Here is a 14,637-nt window from a genome sequence, read left to right as displayed (position 1 = left end):
CAGTCACAATGAACCGCGAGGAGCGTCAACGAGTCAAACATTCTAACCTTTCGGTGATCATAGCTTGGTCAGCGGCCACCAGAGCTGAAATCGAGCACCTCCGATATCGGCGCTAGCTGCCCAATAGTAGCCATTTGCGCTGTTTGATAACAAGTATTTTTGGACGGGAGAGTAGCGCTTGCACACTACTTGGTGACAGAATTAGCCCATTATTTTCCTTATATTCTATAAACCCACGTCGCTGAAGTAGTCTCATTAGGCAGTTCCTTCAAGGAGGCCTTAGATGCAACCTCCATTACATAACTGGATTATATGCGTGCTTATTCAAACGCGGTGTAGTTTCTCACCTTCAGTAGTTTCCACTCCAAGTTGAAGAGTGACCTGGATCGGGTTCTATGCTTGTGTACGGGCGGAGACCGGGGCCGTTTGCGCCGTACGGGTCGGTACGGGTCGTACGGGTCGTAACCGCAGAGACTGGGACGAGCCTGACGGGTCGCCGCCGGCGCTGGCGAATTCGTATCGACACTGGCGGCTTTACTTGACTGTAGTACAGAAACATACATGTGTCGATACAATGCGTAAAGGTAAATGCATATAAACTACACCTTTTGTCAGTTCCTTTCGGTACGTAACTCGTCCGTTTTAGAACTAGCGGATTCTTCGGATACCGCAAAGCGATGCATCAGTAGGTAAAGCATTGCATGGCGGCCGCGGTGATCGGCATTAGCCGTTTTCACGACGGGCTATCTCATCTGGGGAATGCACCTAATTCTTACCAAATCTGCACCTAATCTCTTTGATGACAAATATCTTCATATAAAAATTTATTTCACGGTTTTAATCCATGACAATGTCTGATGATATGACAAAGTAAGTATATCAGCAATTAGTGCAACCCTAGCTGATAGAACCTGATTTGAACCAAATCCTCACCAAATGTGCACCTAATCTACACGAAATGAGTACCAAATTACAGGAAATATATCGCTTTTAACATGTCTTATTGTCTCAACTTCTGCAATGTGCACATTGCAGAAAGAATGCATGCATGTCTCAGCCCTATCCGTTATGGCCGAATATTCCATTGGCATTCGCCAGTGGCTAGCATGGTTTCGTGTTCATGCTTTCTGTGGGTTAAACAAAACGTCACAATGTATTAACTTTGATCAAATAGGTACTGCAGATGTAGCTACTTAAAGGGACCCTCCCACCTTCAAAAAAGTTAATGAATTGGCACGAAAGTGATGTCGCTCGGTTCAGAAAGAGCGAAAACGAATATCTACCAAATTTCATCGAAAAATATTCACCGGTTTTCAAGATATTAGACTTTTACTTTTGTTTACTTTTTGGGATCTCCGCTGTTCCTAGCGACTTTATTTGAAAGTGCGGCATTTGTTGCGCGCAAAGCAGCATATACCACCGCGTGCTACCAAACGTTTTAGTAAAAGATTTAAAAATCGTTAGATCTCCGCTGACGTCACAAATTCTAAGGGGGCATACCAATGCACTAGCCCCTTAGAATCCGAAAACTGCAAGTTTGAAATTCAATATCTCCGAATTAAAGCATTTGTCGATGTTGTGAGTGCCCAAACCGGTATTTGCAGGCCATGGCCACCAATTTGGCTATCTCAACTCAAAACTAATGTTAAGGTGGGAGTGTCCCTTTAAAACCAAGACGGCGGAGAACAAAATCAGACCGACAGGGTACATACGTGACTATTGAACTTCGACCTCGCCAGTGCGTTAGATACGCCCGGCGTCGTCGCGTGGTTGTTCAAAGGATGCGCCGAGCACCGGATGGACAGTCGGAGCCTGTTTGATGTGTGTGTGTGTGTGGGGGGGGGGGGACGGGGGGAGGCAAGAAAGATAGACATGCCGCCTAGATGACACATCCGCTGCAACTACGAGCCTTATCGTTTATGGACGGGCTAGAATGTCGGCGCTAGGTCTTATGACGGTGTTACTGTTTGTTGGGATGCGTGAGGACTGAGAGGTGTGGTGATACGACACGGATGGCATGCTGAATTCATTCCCATGTCCCCTTGCACATAGAACGAGGGGATCTTTCACGCTGGCAGTCCGGGAAGTGCAACAATAATCGTGTCGAGTGGGACAGCGGAAGGGGGGGGGGACTCATTCTGGTATGATTGTGATAGAACTGTATCAGGTCTGATTGACGACGATGACACCCCGGCCATTCGCACTGAGTCGGGACGGCGGCGTTTCATGTATTCTGTCGTGAAGGAATTCAATGAACTGCCCCATGATATGCGTGAGCTAGGCCTGCCCCGCTTCAAGTCGGAGCTGCGCCGGTACCTGCTGAGCGCTCAGGTCACATAGTGCATCGTGTAGTGAACGGAGCATGGTTTGTCACCGAATGTGGTAAGTGTGCTACTCCCTGTGTAACCTTGTGTACTGCTGACGAACTACCCGGAATAGCCACGGTGTCCGTGGATGGGTAGCGAACTGTGAAATAAATAGATGATGACTTGCTTTCAAGGTGTAGTAAATATCACCTTTTGGTGAAATAATTAATGTTTTGGGCAAATATCAGCAAATAGTGACAACAGCACAGACGTGCTTCATTGAAAGAAATTGGGTTTGCCTCGAGTCGATGAACACAATGGAATTTATTTTGACGATCGTCGTCCGCTATACGGTCGTCAACTTAGATGTAAGTGAATCCTAATCTATAATCTAAGATTCGGAATCAGGTGAGCCCCTACGATTTGGACCAAACTTGGTCAGTGGATAGTACGTAACGTCCTGATTACGATGCACCCAAAATCTAAGCTCGGCCCGCCATATTTACGAAGTTACGGATGTTTGAATTTCAAGGTCATTCGGGAGAGCCCCTACGATTTCCGTCAAAATTTGTGTACGGACACTCTAGATGCTCCTCATTAAGAATATCACAAAATTTAAGCTCGGCCCGCCATATTTACGAAGTTACGGAGGTTTGAATTTCAAGGTCATTTGGGTGAGCCCCTGCGATTTCCGTCAAAATTGGTATACGGACATATTCCATCCTCCTCATTACAAATATGATAAAGTTAAGCTCGGCCCGCCATACTTTTCAAGTTACGTAGTCACAAAGTTACGGAATTTCAAGGTCATTCGGAGAGCCCCTCCGATTTTCGTCAAAATTTGTATGCGGACACATTACATGCTCCTCATTACGAATATCGTAAAAGCTAAGCTCGGCCCGCACTATTTCAAAAGTTACTGACGTTTGAAACTCACTGAAATTCAAACATCTAACTTTTGAAATAGTGCGGGCCGAGCTTAGCTTTTACGATATTCGTAATGAGGAGCATGTAATGTGTCCGCATACAAATTTTGACGAAAATCGGAGGGGCTCTCCGAATGACCTTGAAATTCCGTAACTTTGTGACTACGTAACTTGAAAATATGGCGGGCCGAGCTTAACTTTTATTATATTTGTAATGAGGAGGATGTAATATGTCCGTATACCAATTTTGACGGAAATCGCAGGGGCTCACCCAAATGACCTTGAAATTCAAACCTCCGTAACTCGTAAATATGGCGGGCCGAGCTTAAATTTTGTGATATTCATAATGAGGAGCATCTAGAGTGTCCGTACACAAATTTTGACGGAAATCGTAGGGCTCTCCCGAATGACCTTGAAATTCAAACATCCGTAGACTTCGTAAATATGGCGGGCCGAGCTTAGATTTTGGGTGCATCGTAATCAGGACGTTACTACTATCCACTGACCAAGTTTGGTCCAAATCGTAGGGGCTCACCTGATTCCGAATCTTAGATTATAGATTAGGATTCACTTACATCTAAGTTGACGACCGTATAGCGGACGACGATCGTCAAATAAATTCCATTGTGTTCATCGACTCGAGGCAAACCCAATTTCTTTCAATGAAGCACGTCTGTGCTGTTGTCACTATTTGCTGATTTTTGCCCAAACATTAATTATTTCACCAAAAGTGATATTTTACTACACCTTGAAAGCAAGTCATCATCTATTTATTTCACAGTTCGCTACCCATCCACGGACACCGTGGCTATTCCGGGTAGTTCGTCAGCAGTACACAAGGTTACACAGGGAGTAGCACACTTACACATTCGGTGACAAACCATGCTCCGTTCACTACACGATGCACTATGTGACCTGAGCGCTCAGCAGGTACCGGCGCAGCTCCGACTTGAAGCGGGGCAGGCCTAGCTCACGCATATCATGGGGCAGTTCATTGAATTCCTTCACGACAGAATACATGAAACGCCGCCGTCCCGACTCAGTGCGAATGGCCGGGGTGTCATCGTCGTCAATCAACCTGATACAGTTCTATCACAATCATACCAGAATGAGTCCCCCCCCCCTCCGCTGTCCCACTCGACACGATTATTGTTGCACTTCCCGACTGCCAGCGTGAAAGATCCCCTCGTTCTATGTGCAAGGGGACATGGGAATGAATTCAGCATGCCATCCGTGTCGTATCACCACACCTCTCAGTCCCACGCATCCCAACAAACAGTAACACCGTCATAAGACCTAGCGCCGACATTCTAGCCCGTCCATAAACGATAAGGCTCGTAGTTGCAGCGGATGTGTCATCTAGGCGGCATGTCTATCTTTCTTGCCTCCCCCCGTCCCCCCCCCCCACACACACACACATCAAACAGGCTCCGACTGTCCATCCGGTGCTCGGCGCATCCTTTGAACAACCACGCGACGACGCCGGGCGTATCTAACGCACTGGCGAGGTCGAAGTTCAATAGTCACGTATGTACCCTGTCGGTCTGATTTTGTTCTCCGCCGTCTTGGTTTTAAAGGGACACTCCCACCTTAACATTAGTTTTGAGTTGAGATAGCCAAATTGGTGGCCATGGCCTGCAAATACCGGTTTGGCACTCACAATCGACAAATGCTTTAATTCGGAGATATTGAATTTCAAACTTGCAGTTTTCGGATTCTAAGGGGCTAGTGCATTGGTATGGCCCCTTAGAATTTGTGACGTCAGCGGAGATCTAACGATTTTTAATCTTTTACTAAAACGTTTGGTAGCACGCGGTGGTATATGCTGCTTTGCGCGCAACAAATGCCGCACTTTCAAATAAAGTCGCTAGGAACAGCGGAGATCCCAAAAAGTAAACAAAAGTAAAAGTCTAATATCTTGAAAACCGGTGAATATTTTCGATGAAATTTGGTAGATATTCGTTTTCGCTCTTTCTGAACCGAGCGACATCACTTTCGTGCCAATTCATTAACTTTTTGAAGGTGGGAGGGTCCCTTTAAGTAGCTACATCTGCAGTACCTATTTGATCAAAGTTAATACATTGTGACGTTTTGTTTAACCCACAGAAAGCATGAACACGAAACCATGCTAGCCACTGGCGAATGCCAATGGAATATTCGGCCATAACGGATAGGGCTGAGACATGCATGCATTCTTTCTGCAATGTGCACATTGCAGAAGTTGAGACAATAAGACATGTTAAAAGCGATATATTTCCTGTAATTTGGTACTCATTTCGTGTAGATTAGGTGCACATTTGGTGAGGATTTGGTTCAAATCAGGTTCTATCAGCTAGGGTTGCACTAATTGCTGATATACTTACTTTGTCATATCATCAGACATTGTCATGGATTAAACCGTGAAATAAATTTTTATATGAAGATATTTGTCATCAAAGAGATTAGGTGCAGATTTGGTAAGAATTAGGTGCATTCCCCAGATGAGATAGCCCGTCGTGAAAACGGCTAATGCCGATCACCGCGGCCGCCATGCAATGCTTTACCTACTGATGCATCGCTTTGCGGTATCCGAAGAATCCGCTAGTTCTAAAACGGACGAGTTACGTACCGAAAGGAACTGACAAAAGGTGTAGTTTATATGCATTTACCTTTACGCATTGTATCGACACATGTATGTTTCTGTACTACAGTCAAGTAAAGCCGCCAGTGTCGATACGAATTCGCCAGCGCCGGCGGCGACCCGTCAGGCTCGTCCCAGTCTCTGCGGTTACGACCCGTACGACCCGTACCGACCCGTACGGCGCAAACGGCCCCGGTCTCCGCCCGTACACAAGCATAGAACCCGATCCAGGTCACTCTTCAACTTGGAGTGGAAACTACTGAAGGTGAGAAACTACACCGCGTTTGAATAAGCACGCATATAATCCAGTTATGTAATGGAGGTTGCATCTAAGGCCTCCTTGAAGGAACTGCCTAATGAGACTACTTCAGCGACGTGGGTTTATAGAATATAAGGAAAATAATGGGCTAATTCTGTCACCAAGTAGTGTGCAAGCGCTACTCTCCCGTCCAAAAATACTTGTTATCAAACAGCGCAAATGGCTACTATTGGGCAGCTAGCGCCGATATCGGAGGTGCTCGATTTCAGCTCTGGTGGCCGCTGACCAAGCTATGATCACCGAAAGGTTAGAATGTTTGACTCGTTGACGCTCCTCGCGGTTCATTGTGACTGGCTCATCTCTGTAACAGCCGCTCGCTTCTGACACAGGCGCTGGAGAGGCGGGCGTTCCAGCCGCCGCTGCGGGCGTGGCGTTCTGGTATCGACGTGACGTCACTGGGTAGCTCCAGCTCGGCGCCGTCCCTCTCCACCAACGTGAGTGTCGGTGAGCTGCATGTGAGTGTCGGTGAGCTGCACGTGAGCGTCGGTATATCGCCGCAGCCGTCTCCGCTGGCTTCCGACCGACCGCGCCCTTCGGATGGCAATTTTTCGTTCGCCAAATTCCCACACTAAAAAAAAAAAAATGCATGGCCATGCATTGGGAAACTGTCCTGCGTTGTTACTATAAATGTTTATTTCATTTTCATGTAGCAGGCATATTTGAATTGGGTCTGAAACTTTCAATAATTGTCATACGCATTCACCTATAGGCATCAAACGTGCAATATTGTATGAAAAATACGCTTACAACCAAACCACAAAGCTAAAAAAGCGGTATATGTAATCGAGCCATCTACACGCAATCGGATCCATTCACCGCGATATTTCACCAATCGCTCCCCACATCACGCTGTGACAGGGTCATCTGCTGCACGTGGATTCGGTCGGTAACGATGAACGCTGGAGCAGTGGTCAGTTGGAGGTCTCCGGGGCGTACGACCGGCTCAACAAGAAGCTCACTGTCAGGGTGGTCCAGGCCAGAGGCGTGCTGAGCAGTCGGGAGAGCCAAAGCTACACACAGGTAGGTACGGCGAATCACTAGGAGGTTAGGGTCATTTTTAATTGTCTTTAGGGCATACTTCTAAGATTTTAATCCGATTGATTTCAGATGCTTTTTAAAAACAACACTGGATATGAATGTCATCTTTTTTGCAAACTTTTCCTATGCATGTAAACTCCATGCTACACTTTATTATTTAATTTGTTCTTTGCTTACCATTAAAAAAAAAAAAACGCACATCCTTCAGCGAGTACCTAGAAGTTACCATGTTTGGATGCGTTGCGAGAGGGAAAGACCCTCGCCTCACGGCCGTTTGAACGCCCTCAGTGGAGCTAGCCCTGCTACCAGAGAAGAAACAGAGATTCCTGAGCGAACTGCAGTATGGCGATAACCCTCGCTTCAACCAGACCTTCGTGTTTGACAACATACAGCCAGGTAAACCACTACTCTATTTGCACTTTTATTGCGTAGGTTCCTCTCTATATTTTATATAAATTATTATCTACGAGTCATGCATTTAAATTTTATTGAACAGCTTAGTTCATCACAAAACTATGTTCGTGATTTTAACCATGACTTTCATTTATGCAGTGCATTCATTTGCATCCAACCTAGATTAATGTTGTTTTCCATATCAGTTTTCCACATAATATATTCAGCATAGTTATTAGTTACCCATGCAACTACCCGTCCCGACAGAGGCCCTGCGGGAGTCGGCGGTGCGGCTACGACTCCTGGCCAGTGACCGTCTGCGGCGGCACCAGACTCTGGGCGAGGCCGTTCTGCCCTGCACTCCGGAGAGATTGCAGCGCCATACCTCGATCTGGCTCTCTCTGAGGCCGCACGTCAACAGCGGGGTAAGAAGAATGGAGCTGACTCGGGCTGCAAGCCTCTCTGAGCTGATCAGTGATCAGAGTTAAAACGGAGTTAAAACGGCCGCACCAAACGCGGCTTACGTTTGAGTCTGGGTGTGTGGGGTGTGTGGCACTGCACTATTTTATGCATGTAATCTGAATTATAATGAACATGGAACGTGCAAAGTCATACAGGTGTGAGTGGGGTGAATAGTGTCCGTGATAGCTTACGAAAATGTTTCATTTATCTCCAGATGAGCTGCCTTTCACATCCAAGATAGGGTTATAAAAGGACATGCTCTGGCTCCTGTGCCACCAGTGTATCTATGTCTTATTCTCATGAAACAATGATATACTCGTATTGTTATTGCTCCCGTACCGCCTTAAATGTAACAGCCGGGCCACAAGCCTGCATCTGTATTGCGAGTAGGACTGTCCGCTTTCGTGAAAAGTTAGTAGAATAGGAGCTTTCGGCTGAAGTCAGTCGGTCTCTTTCACCGGTGAACCGTCGGCTGACAGTGTGCACTGAGCCCATTCTCTGGTGTTTCCAGCGGGCGGTGGGGCGCGGCAGCGGCGCCTCCAGTCCAGTGGTGACCAGTGCCGGCAGCGCTCGCACCCTGCCGCGCTGGGGCGCTCCCGGTCTGCTGCTGGGTCTGCAGTACAGCCGCACCACGGGCCGACTCGCCGCAGAGGTCGTCAAAGGATCACACTTCAGGTGGGAGGTCTCACGAGGCGGTCCCGTACCGATGCCACCCGTGTTGCTTGTCTTCTTTTTCGTTTTTATCTTATTATCTTTGACAGGCTATCCCGGCACCGCCTGGGCTATTTCCGTACCCACATCAGCCTGGGGGGGGGGGGTCGGATCCGACCCCCCCCCCTGTTATCTCGAGAACCAATGGTCGTATCGAGCCCCGCGAGGCGGCGTTCGAAAGGTCTCTACGAGACCTTCCCAAAGCACCTTCAAGATTTTAAGATTGAGGTCAACTTTCGGGTCAAGGTCAGGTCAAAGGTCAAATTCAGGGGTTTTGCATGATTAGGCTTACGGACAGCGGAATCGATAGCTGCTGCTCGAAACTCACCACAAATGACCTCAAAGACATAGTGAAGGTACCATGTGCGTATAGGGGTCATACTAAGTACGGGTCAAGGTCAGGTCAGGTCACGAAAGGTCACGGTTTTCACTTTCTGCTACATGGGCGTGCGACACATGTTTTATGGCTTATTTTTCACGCCAAATCCGATGGTAATGGTTATATGTGACCCCACGTCACTGTGCTGGTGATAAGTGTGCATTGAAAGCATAAAAAATCGTTTATACCATACATAACTAAACGAGGGCTAAGAAAAAAAGTCAATTTTTAAACTTTTTATTTTTGACATAAAAATACACTTTTCTAGACGAGCTTTGTCCCAGGAATCTAGTGGTGCCATTTGTTTTCACATGCGATGTTCAGAAGTGCCTCTAATTCGCGAAAATGCTTATGACGTCACCATGCCCTATGCATATTGGAGCTATTTTTTACAATTTGGGGGTCAAAAATCAAGATAGAAAGTTGAAATTTTAGACATCTAATGTTCTAATAGAGCTCTATAACATATATTCCGGTTTTTTGGAAATTCTCAAAATTTTGGATTTTATTAGCTGTTTTCCAAAAAATATAGTTTTTTGAATTTTAGGGGTGAAAAACGTATTTTATGGAAAATCCGAGATAGCCATTTTAAAGAACTCGTTGAGCTGCGTCTTTTGATGTCCTTAATTTGCAATTTGCTTAAAACCTCGATTTTTGGCGATTTTTTAAACATTTACCATTTTTTGACTGAAAACGCCTTGTAGTTACATCACTAAAATCGATATATCTCAGAAATTTTTGAAAATTTTCTTAAAAATTGCACAGGAGACGTCAAATTGATGGGGGAGAAGGTATGCGAAGTTTCAAGTTGATAGCGCAAGCGGTTCATGAGTTATTCAAGAAAAACGGAGGGGGGGTCGGATCCGACCCCCCAGGCGGTCGCGGGCTATTTAGGATGACACTGTATTGCTGACCTGGGAATTGGCATTACCTAAATCATAAAGCCCACTAAAGAACTATGTGATCTGTTTGCGACTGTGTTTGTCTGTTTTCTTTTCTTTTCTTCTTCTTTTTAGCTCCGCCTAATTTAGCCCTAAGAAAGTCGACATACTTGTAGCCTTTGTTTATGAACATCAACTAGCATGACCTGTAATAACCTCTGCCGTTGACCCGTTGACCGCTCGCAGGTCAAACTCTGGCAGCCGTGCGCCGGACACCTATGTTCGCTTACTTCTGGTGAGCAGCAGCGGCAGCGAACTGGCCAGTGGGAAAACCTCCGTTCGCAGGGCACAGATCAACCCGCTCTTCAGAGAGACTCTGATGTTCCAGGTGAGCCAGTGACGTCACTAGAAAGAGTGGAAAGAGTTGCTAGAAAGAGTAGAAAGCTGCAACATTTTGCTAAAATAATTATGTCTATAAGATGTCAGAGTGACAACAGAAGCGCCTTTCTTGCAGCTGCCGCTGTTTCAGTTTTCGGATGTCTCGCTCATAGTAAGTGTCTACAACAAGCGGACAATGCGCAAGCGGGACCTGATCGGATGGTTCGGACTGGGCCACAGCAGCACCAGCAGTGAAGAGCGCCGCCACTGGGCGGACGCCCGCGACGCCCAGGGTGTACAAATCTGTCGGTGGCATCTGCTCTCCGCGGAATGAATCAAAACGAGCCGTGCTAAATTATGGTGATATTTGTTTTTGTGTGATTTAAAGGTGACTCATTACGCTCAAAAAAGTATGTGTCTATTGGATGGTTAAAACGGTGCTGGTGTTTCTTCAGTGTTATTTACCAATTGTTAAAGGCTATGAAACTATTTCGTAGCTCAAAATGTCTGCGTCATTAATCGTGAATATTGTATGTGCCTGAGTTGATTTAAAAATTATATTATCTGTACTGTTAAAGTGACCATCCCACCTTAACCATTAGTTTTGAGTTGAGATAGCCAAATTGGTGGCCATGGCCTGAAAATACCGGTTTGGGCACTCACAAGATCGAAAAATACTTTAATTTGGAGATATGGAATTTCAAACTTACAGTTCTCGGATTCTAAGGGGCTAATGCATTGGAATGTCCCCTTAGAATTTGTGACGTCAGCGGAGATCTAACGATTTTTTAATCTTTTACTTAAACGTTTGGTAGCACGCGGTGGTATATGCTGCTTTGCGCGCAACAAATGCCTCACTTTCAAATAAAGTCGCTAGGAACAGCGGAGATCCCAAAAAGTAAACAAAAGTAAAAATCTAATATCTTGAAAACCGGTGAATATATTTTCGGTGAAATTTGGTAGATATTCGTTTTCACTCTCTCTGAACCGAGCGACATCACAGTCATGCCAATTCATTAACTTTTTTGAAGGTGGGAGGGTCCCTTTAATTATTATACCATGTGTAGGTATTTGTGAATATGGAATGCATCACGATGTGTGCTAACGTAGGTAATGGTATGCTGTGTGTTACGTCTAGTCGTAGTTATATTGCTGAGTATTATGTATTAGGGGAAGTTGGGGCAATGCCGGAGTTGGGGCAAAGCCGAAATTCGAGATATTTCGAAAACCGTAACACATGGATGCCACCTGTCAGTGATGCTCTGAAGCTTAAGTGACTACAATTATCGCATGTTTGTTACGAGTCGTCATTCGGAATACTTCGACTGTGAGGGCGCCAAGAGCGTTTTCAAGGTACGTTTCCCTTGTACTACATGCGCCTTTGAAGCTGCATTTCTTACTCATTGTGCTACCGTTTGTCTAGCCAATTCGGTCAAGTAATCTTTAGCATGTCTTTGCATAAGTGTGCTGCCTATTTGAAATTTATACAGCACGTTGAAAAGTTATGGGCCTGCAAATGAAAGTATGGCAGGCTGGGGTAATGCCGAAAACGTGCGATTACGCACGTGTTAAAAGCACGCTACGTGGACTTTACTGCTGTAGAATAGCAACGCGTATTTTTAGTCGCACAAATTACACTTTCAACCGACACAACGGCCTGTTACCTATAAGGAATGATTTACCTGGCATTTTCTTATTATATCACACAATTATAACTTCCAGTGTGCACCGCGTCCTCAAGCTCTTAAAACGCGTGTCAGCTTTGATGAATTCTGGATAAAGTTTGAGATAAAATGGCAAAATATCAATGTCGGCATTCCCCGTAGATTATTTCTCCCATTTTCGGCTTTCCCCGCAGTCCGGGGCAACGCCGAAAAAGTCACTTCTTTGGTATTTTTAGTTTGTGCGCTTAACGGTATGCGAATTCATCAAATGCGCCTGGTATGTTTGAAAGGCAAAAGACTGGCCTCTCGAATGACGCCAACAAGAATAGCTTATGTTGTCTACCTTGCGTGCTACGGGCGTCAGAAAAAAAGTCTTCGGCGTTCCCCCAACTTCCCCTATAGTTAAGTTGCGTTGCTTCTCAGGTCCTCAGATTGTATATTATCAATACAATTGGTCACTTATTGTCGAATGTCGAGGGTACCGAACTGTTCGGTTAATTAACCAGCGCTGTTGCGGAGGGGTCGTTGTTACCGGCTTCCCATGAGATTTATCGCAAATATTTAAAAAAGGTTGCGTTTTTGCACAGGCCTTATAATGCACAATTTGTGCACATGATTCGAAAATGTCAGATCTAGATCCTTCACCGTCAGGTCACCAGGCCACGATAACTGACCTAATTAAGGGGAATATTCAATACCTATGCCTACCACTTTCCTCAAATATCTTTTTTGTCATGTTTTTATGACATTTAAACACAGAATGATGAAAAAGGAAAATAAATTATATAAACGAAAGGAAATTGTAAAATATTTTCATTTGGGAAGAACTGTTTTCCATCTTTGGCACAGGCTAAACAGTGTTTGCAGCGAAAGCTTAGTACGCGTTGACCACGAATCATATTGCGTAGCTCAAAACCTATTGCATGCTGATTAGCTGACGTCGGTCTCTGCCGGCTAGCTGCATTCTCTTGGCATTCTCGGCTTTCTTCCATAAGGCACCTCATTGATGCGTAAGGCAGGTAGGTAGGTAGGCCTACTGATCTCGGAACGAGAAATGGAATATCGTTGCATTGGGTGATCGTAGGGCCATAAAAACTCCTGATTTGTGCTGGTCTCATCTCAAGCTACAAATCTGCTATTCTAGTTTAACCCTCGCCCGTAAACGGTGTTTTGCCACCTTCGCCCATGCAGGGGGCATGGGCGACCCCCCCCCCTGGCGTTTGAAAACGGAGCGTCGTATAGCTTAGCGGAAAAGACCAACGGATTGCTCTCAACGAGCTCTCGCGATTGGTGGTATGTTTTTTGGTCCTAGGTCAACATTTGACCTACTTATGACCGGTCAAAGGTCAAATTTTCGGAAAAATCTAACTTTTTCAGATTTCCGCGCCGATTGCGGCAAAACGGTAAGAGATATCGACTTGAAACCTTCACTATCGTGATCCGTGATCAATTCTCTATCGTTTGGTGTGTATTTCGATGTCATAACTCTAAAAATGATGCGTTGGGAGCATCGGAAGTCTCCAAGGTCATTTGGGCATTGGGTCACGTCAGGCGTGTGACGTCACTGACCTGACCCTGACCCAAAATGAACTACAAGAAACAACCGACGATGCCTGAAATGGATAGCAAATTCGAATTCATGGCATCAAAATACCCCGAAAAGGCATACAAGTGCAAGAAGTCATTACAGGTCAACCGAGGCCACTGACCTTACCTTGACCTTTAGTAACCTTCAAAATGTCAACGGACATTGTGCCAATGTCAACTCAGCCAGTTGTGATTCTAAAGCAATCCATCAGTGTGTCAGGTCAGTCGGCATTTATACCAATGTGAAGCAATCTCCAATTTAGCGTAAATCTGGCCGGAGGTTGTTCCCTTTATGACGTCATAACTCCGTGACCTGACATGACCTTGACAAAAAAAATACCAAAAGTTGCGCAAAGGATGCCCCACAGGGTACTGAAAATTTGAGCAGGCTATCTGAAACGGTTCGGCGTGTAGCGAAGAACAACCTTAGGGGGGGGTGCACCCCCCCCCCCTCCCCCTACATGGGCGAGGGTTAAAAGTCCATGTTGAATGAAACTGGTATACTTTCCTATTCCCCGGGCCCGGTTAGGACTCGGCGCCACCCGTGCCGGGCCGCGGTTGGGGCTGACTGATCCCCCCCCCCCCCCCCCCTGCGCCGTCTAAATTGAGCCCTGGGTAACGTAGTATCACGCGGTAAGCGACTTCGTAAAAAAAAAAATCAGCAAAGGAACATAGGCGGCAGAACGGGGAGGGCACCGGGGCACCGTGCCCCTCTTTGATTTTGGCATTTTAACATTAGCCCTATGGGCGTTGCATGGAAAGAATGGGACCAAAAGTTGGCAGTGCCCCCCTGAAGGTGTTCTGCCGCTACTGCAAAGGAAGTCCGTCATTATTTGTCGGGTAAAAGTTTAGGTCACCAGGTCGGGTCAGGCCATGTCAGGTCAACCGGTAGGGGTCGTGACGGGTATTCGTAGTACCTGTCATCCGCCTCTGACAGCTTCGTAACATGTTACGAAGGCACCAAAACTACTTC

General features: G+C 46.0%; 1 protein-coding gene across 1 annotated transcript; it reads left to right on the top strand.

The window, feature by feature from the left end:
* The first annotated feature begins 8,196 nt into the window (after positions 1-8,196).
* LOC122393395 (synaptotagmin-16-like) lies at positions 8,197-10,883 on the top strand. The gene is made up of 4 exons (XM_043389349.1): positions 8,197-8,221; positions 8,544-8,739; positions 10,282-10,423; positions 10,550-10,883. Exons 1-4 carry the CDS (start codon positions 8,197-8,199, stop codon positions 10,745-10,747), a joined length of 561 nt encoding a protein of 186 aa, XP_043245284.1. The 3' UTR covers positions 10,748-10,883.
* Positions 10,884-14,637: the final 3,754 nt, after the last annotated feature.

This window comes from Amphibalanus amphitrite, unplaced genomic scaffold, assembly GCF_019059575.1.
Source record: "Amphibalanus amphitrite isolate SeventyFive unplaced genomic scaffold, NRLGWU_Aamphi_draft 000533F_arrow, whole genome shotgun sequence".
In the NCBI taxonomy this organism is placed as follows: Eukaryota; Metazoa; Arthropoda; class Thecostraca; order Balanomorpha; family Balanidae; genus Amphibalanus; species Amphibalanus amphitrite.
The sequence above is the reverse complement of the archived record's forward strand: the minus strand, read 5'-3'. Positions and strand labels throughout refer to the sequence as shown.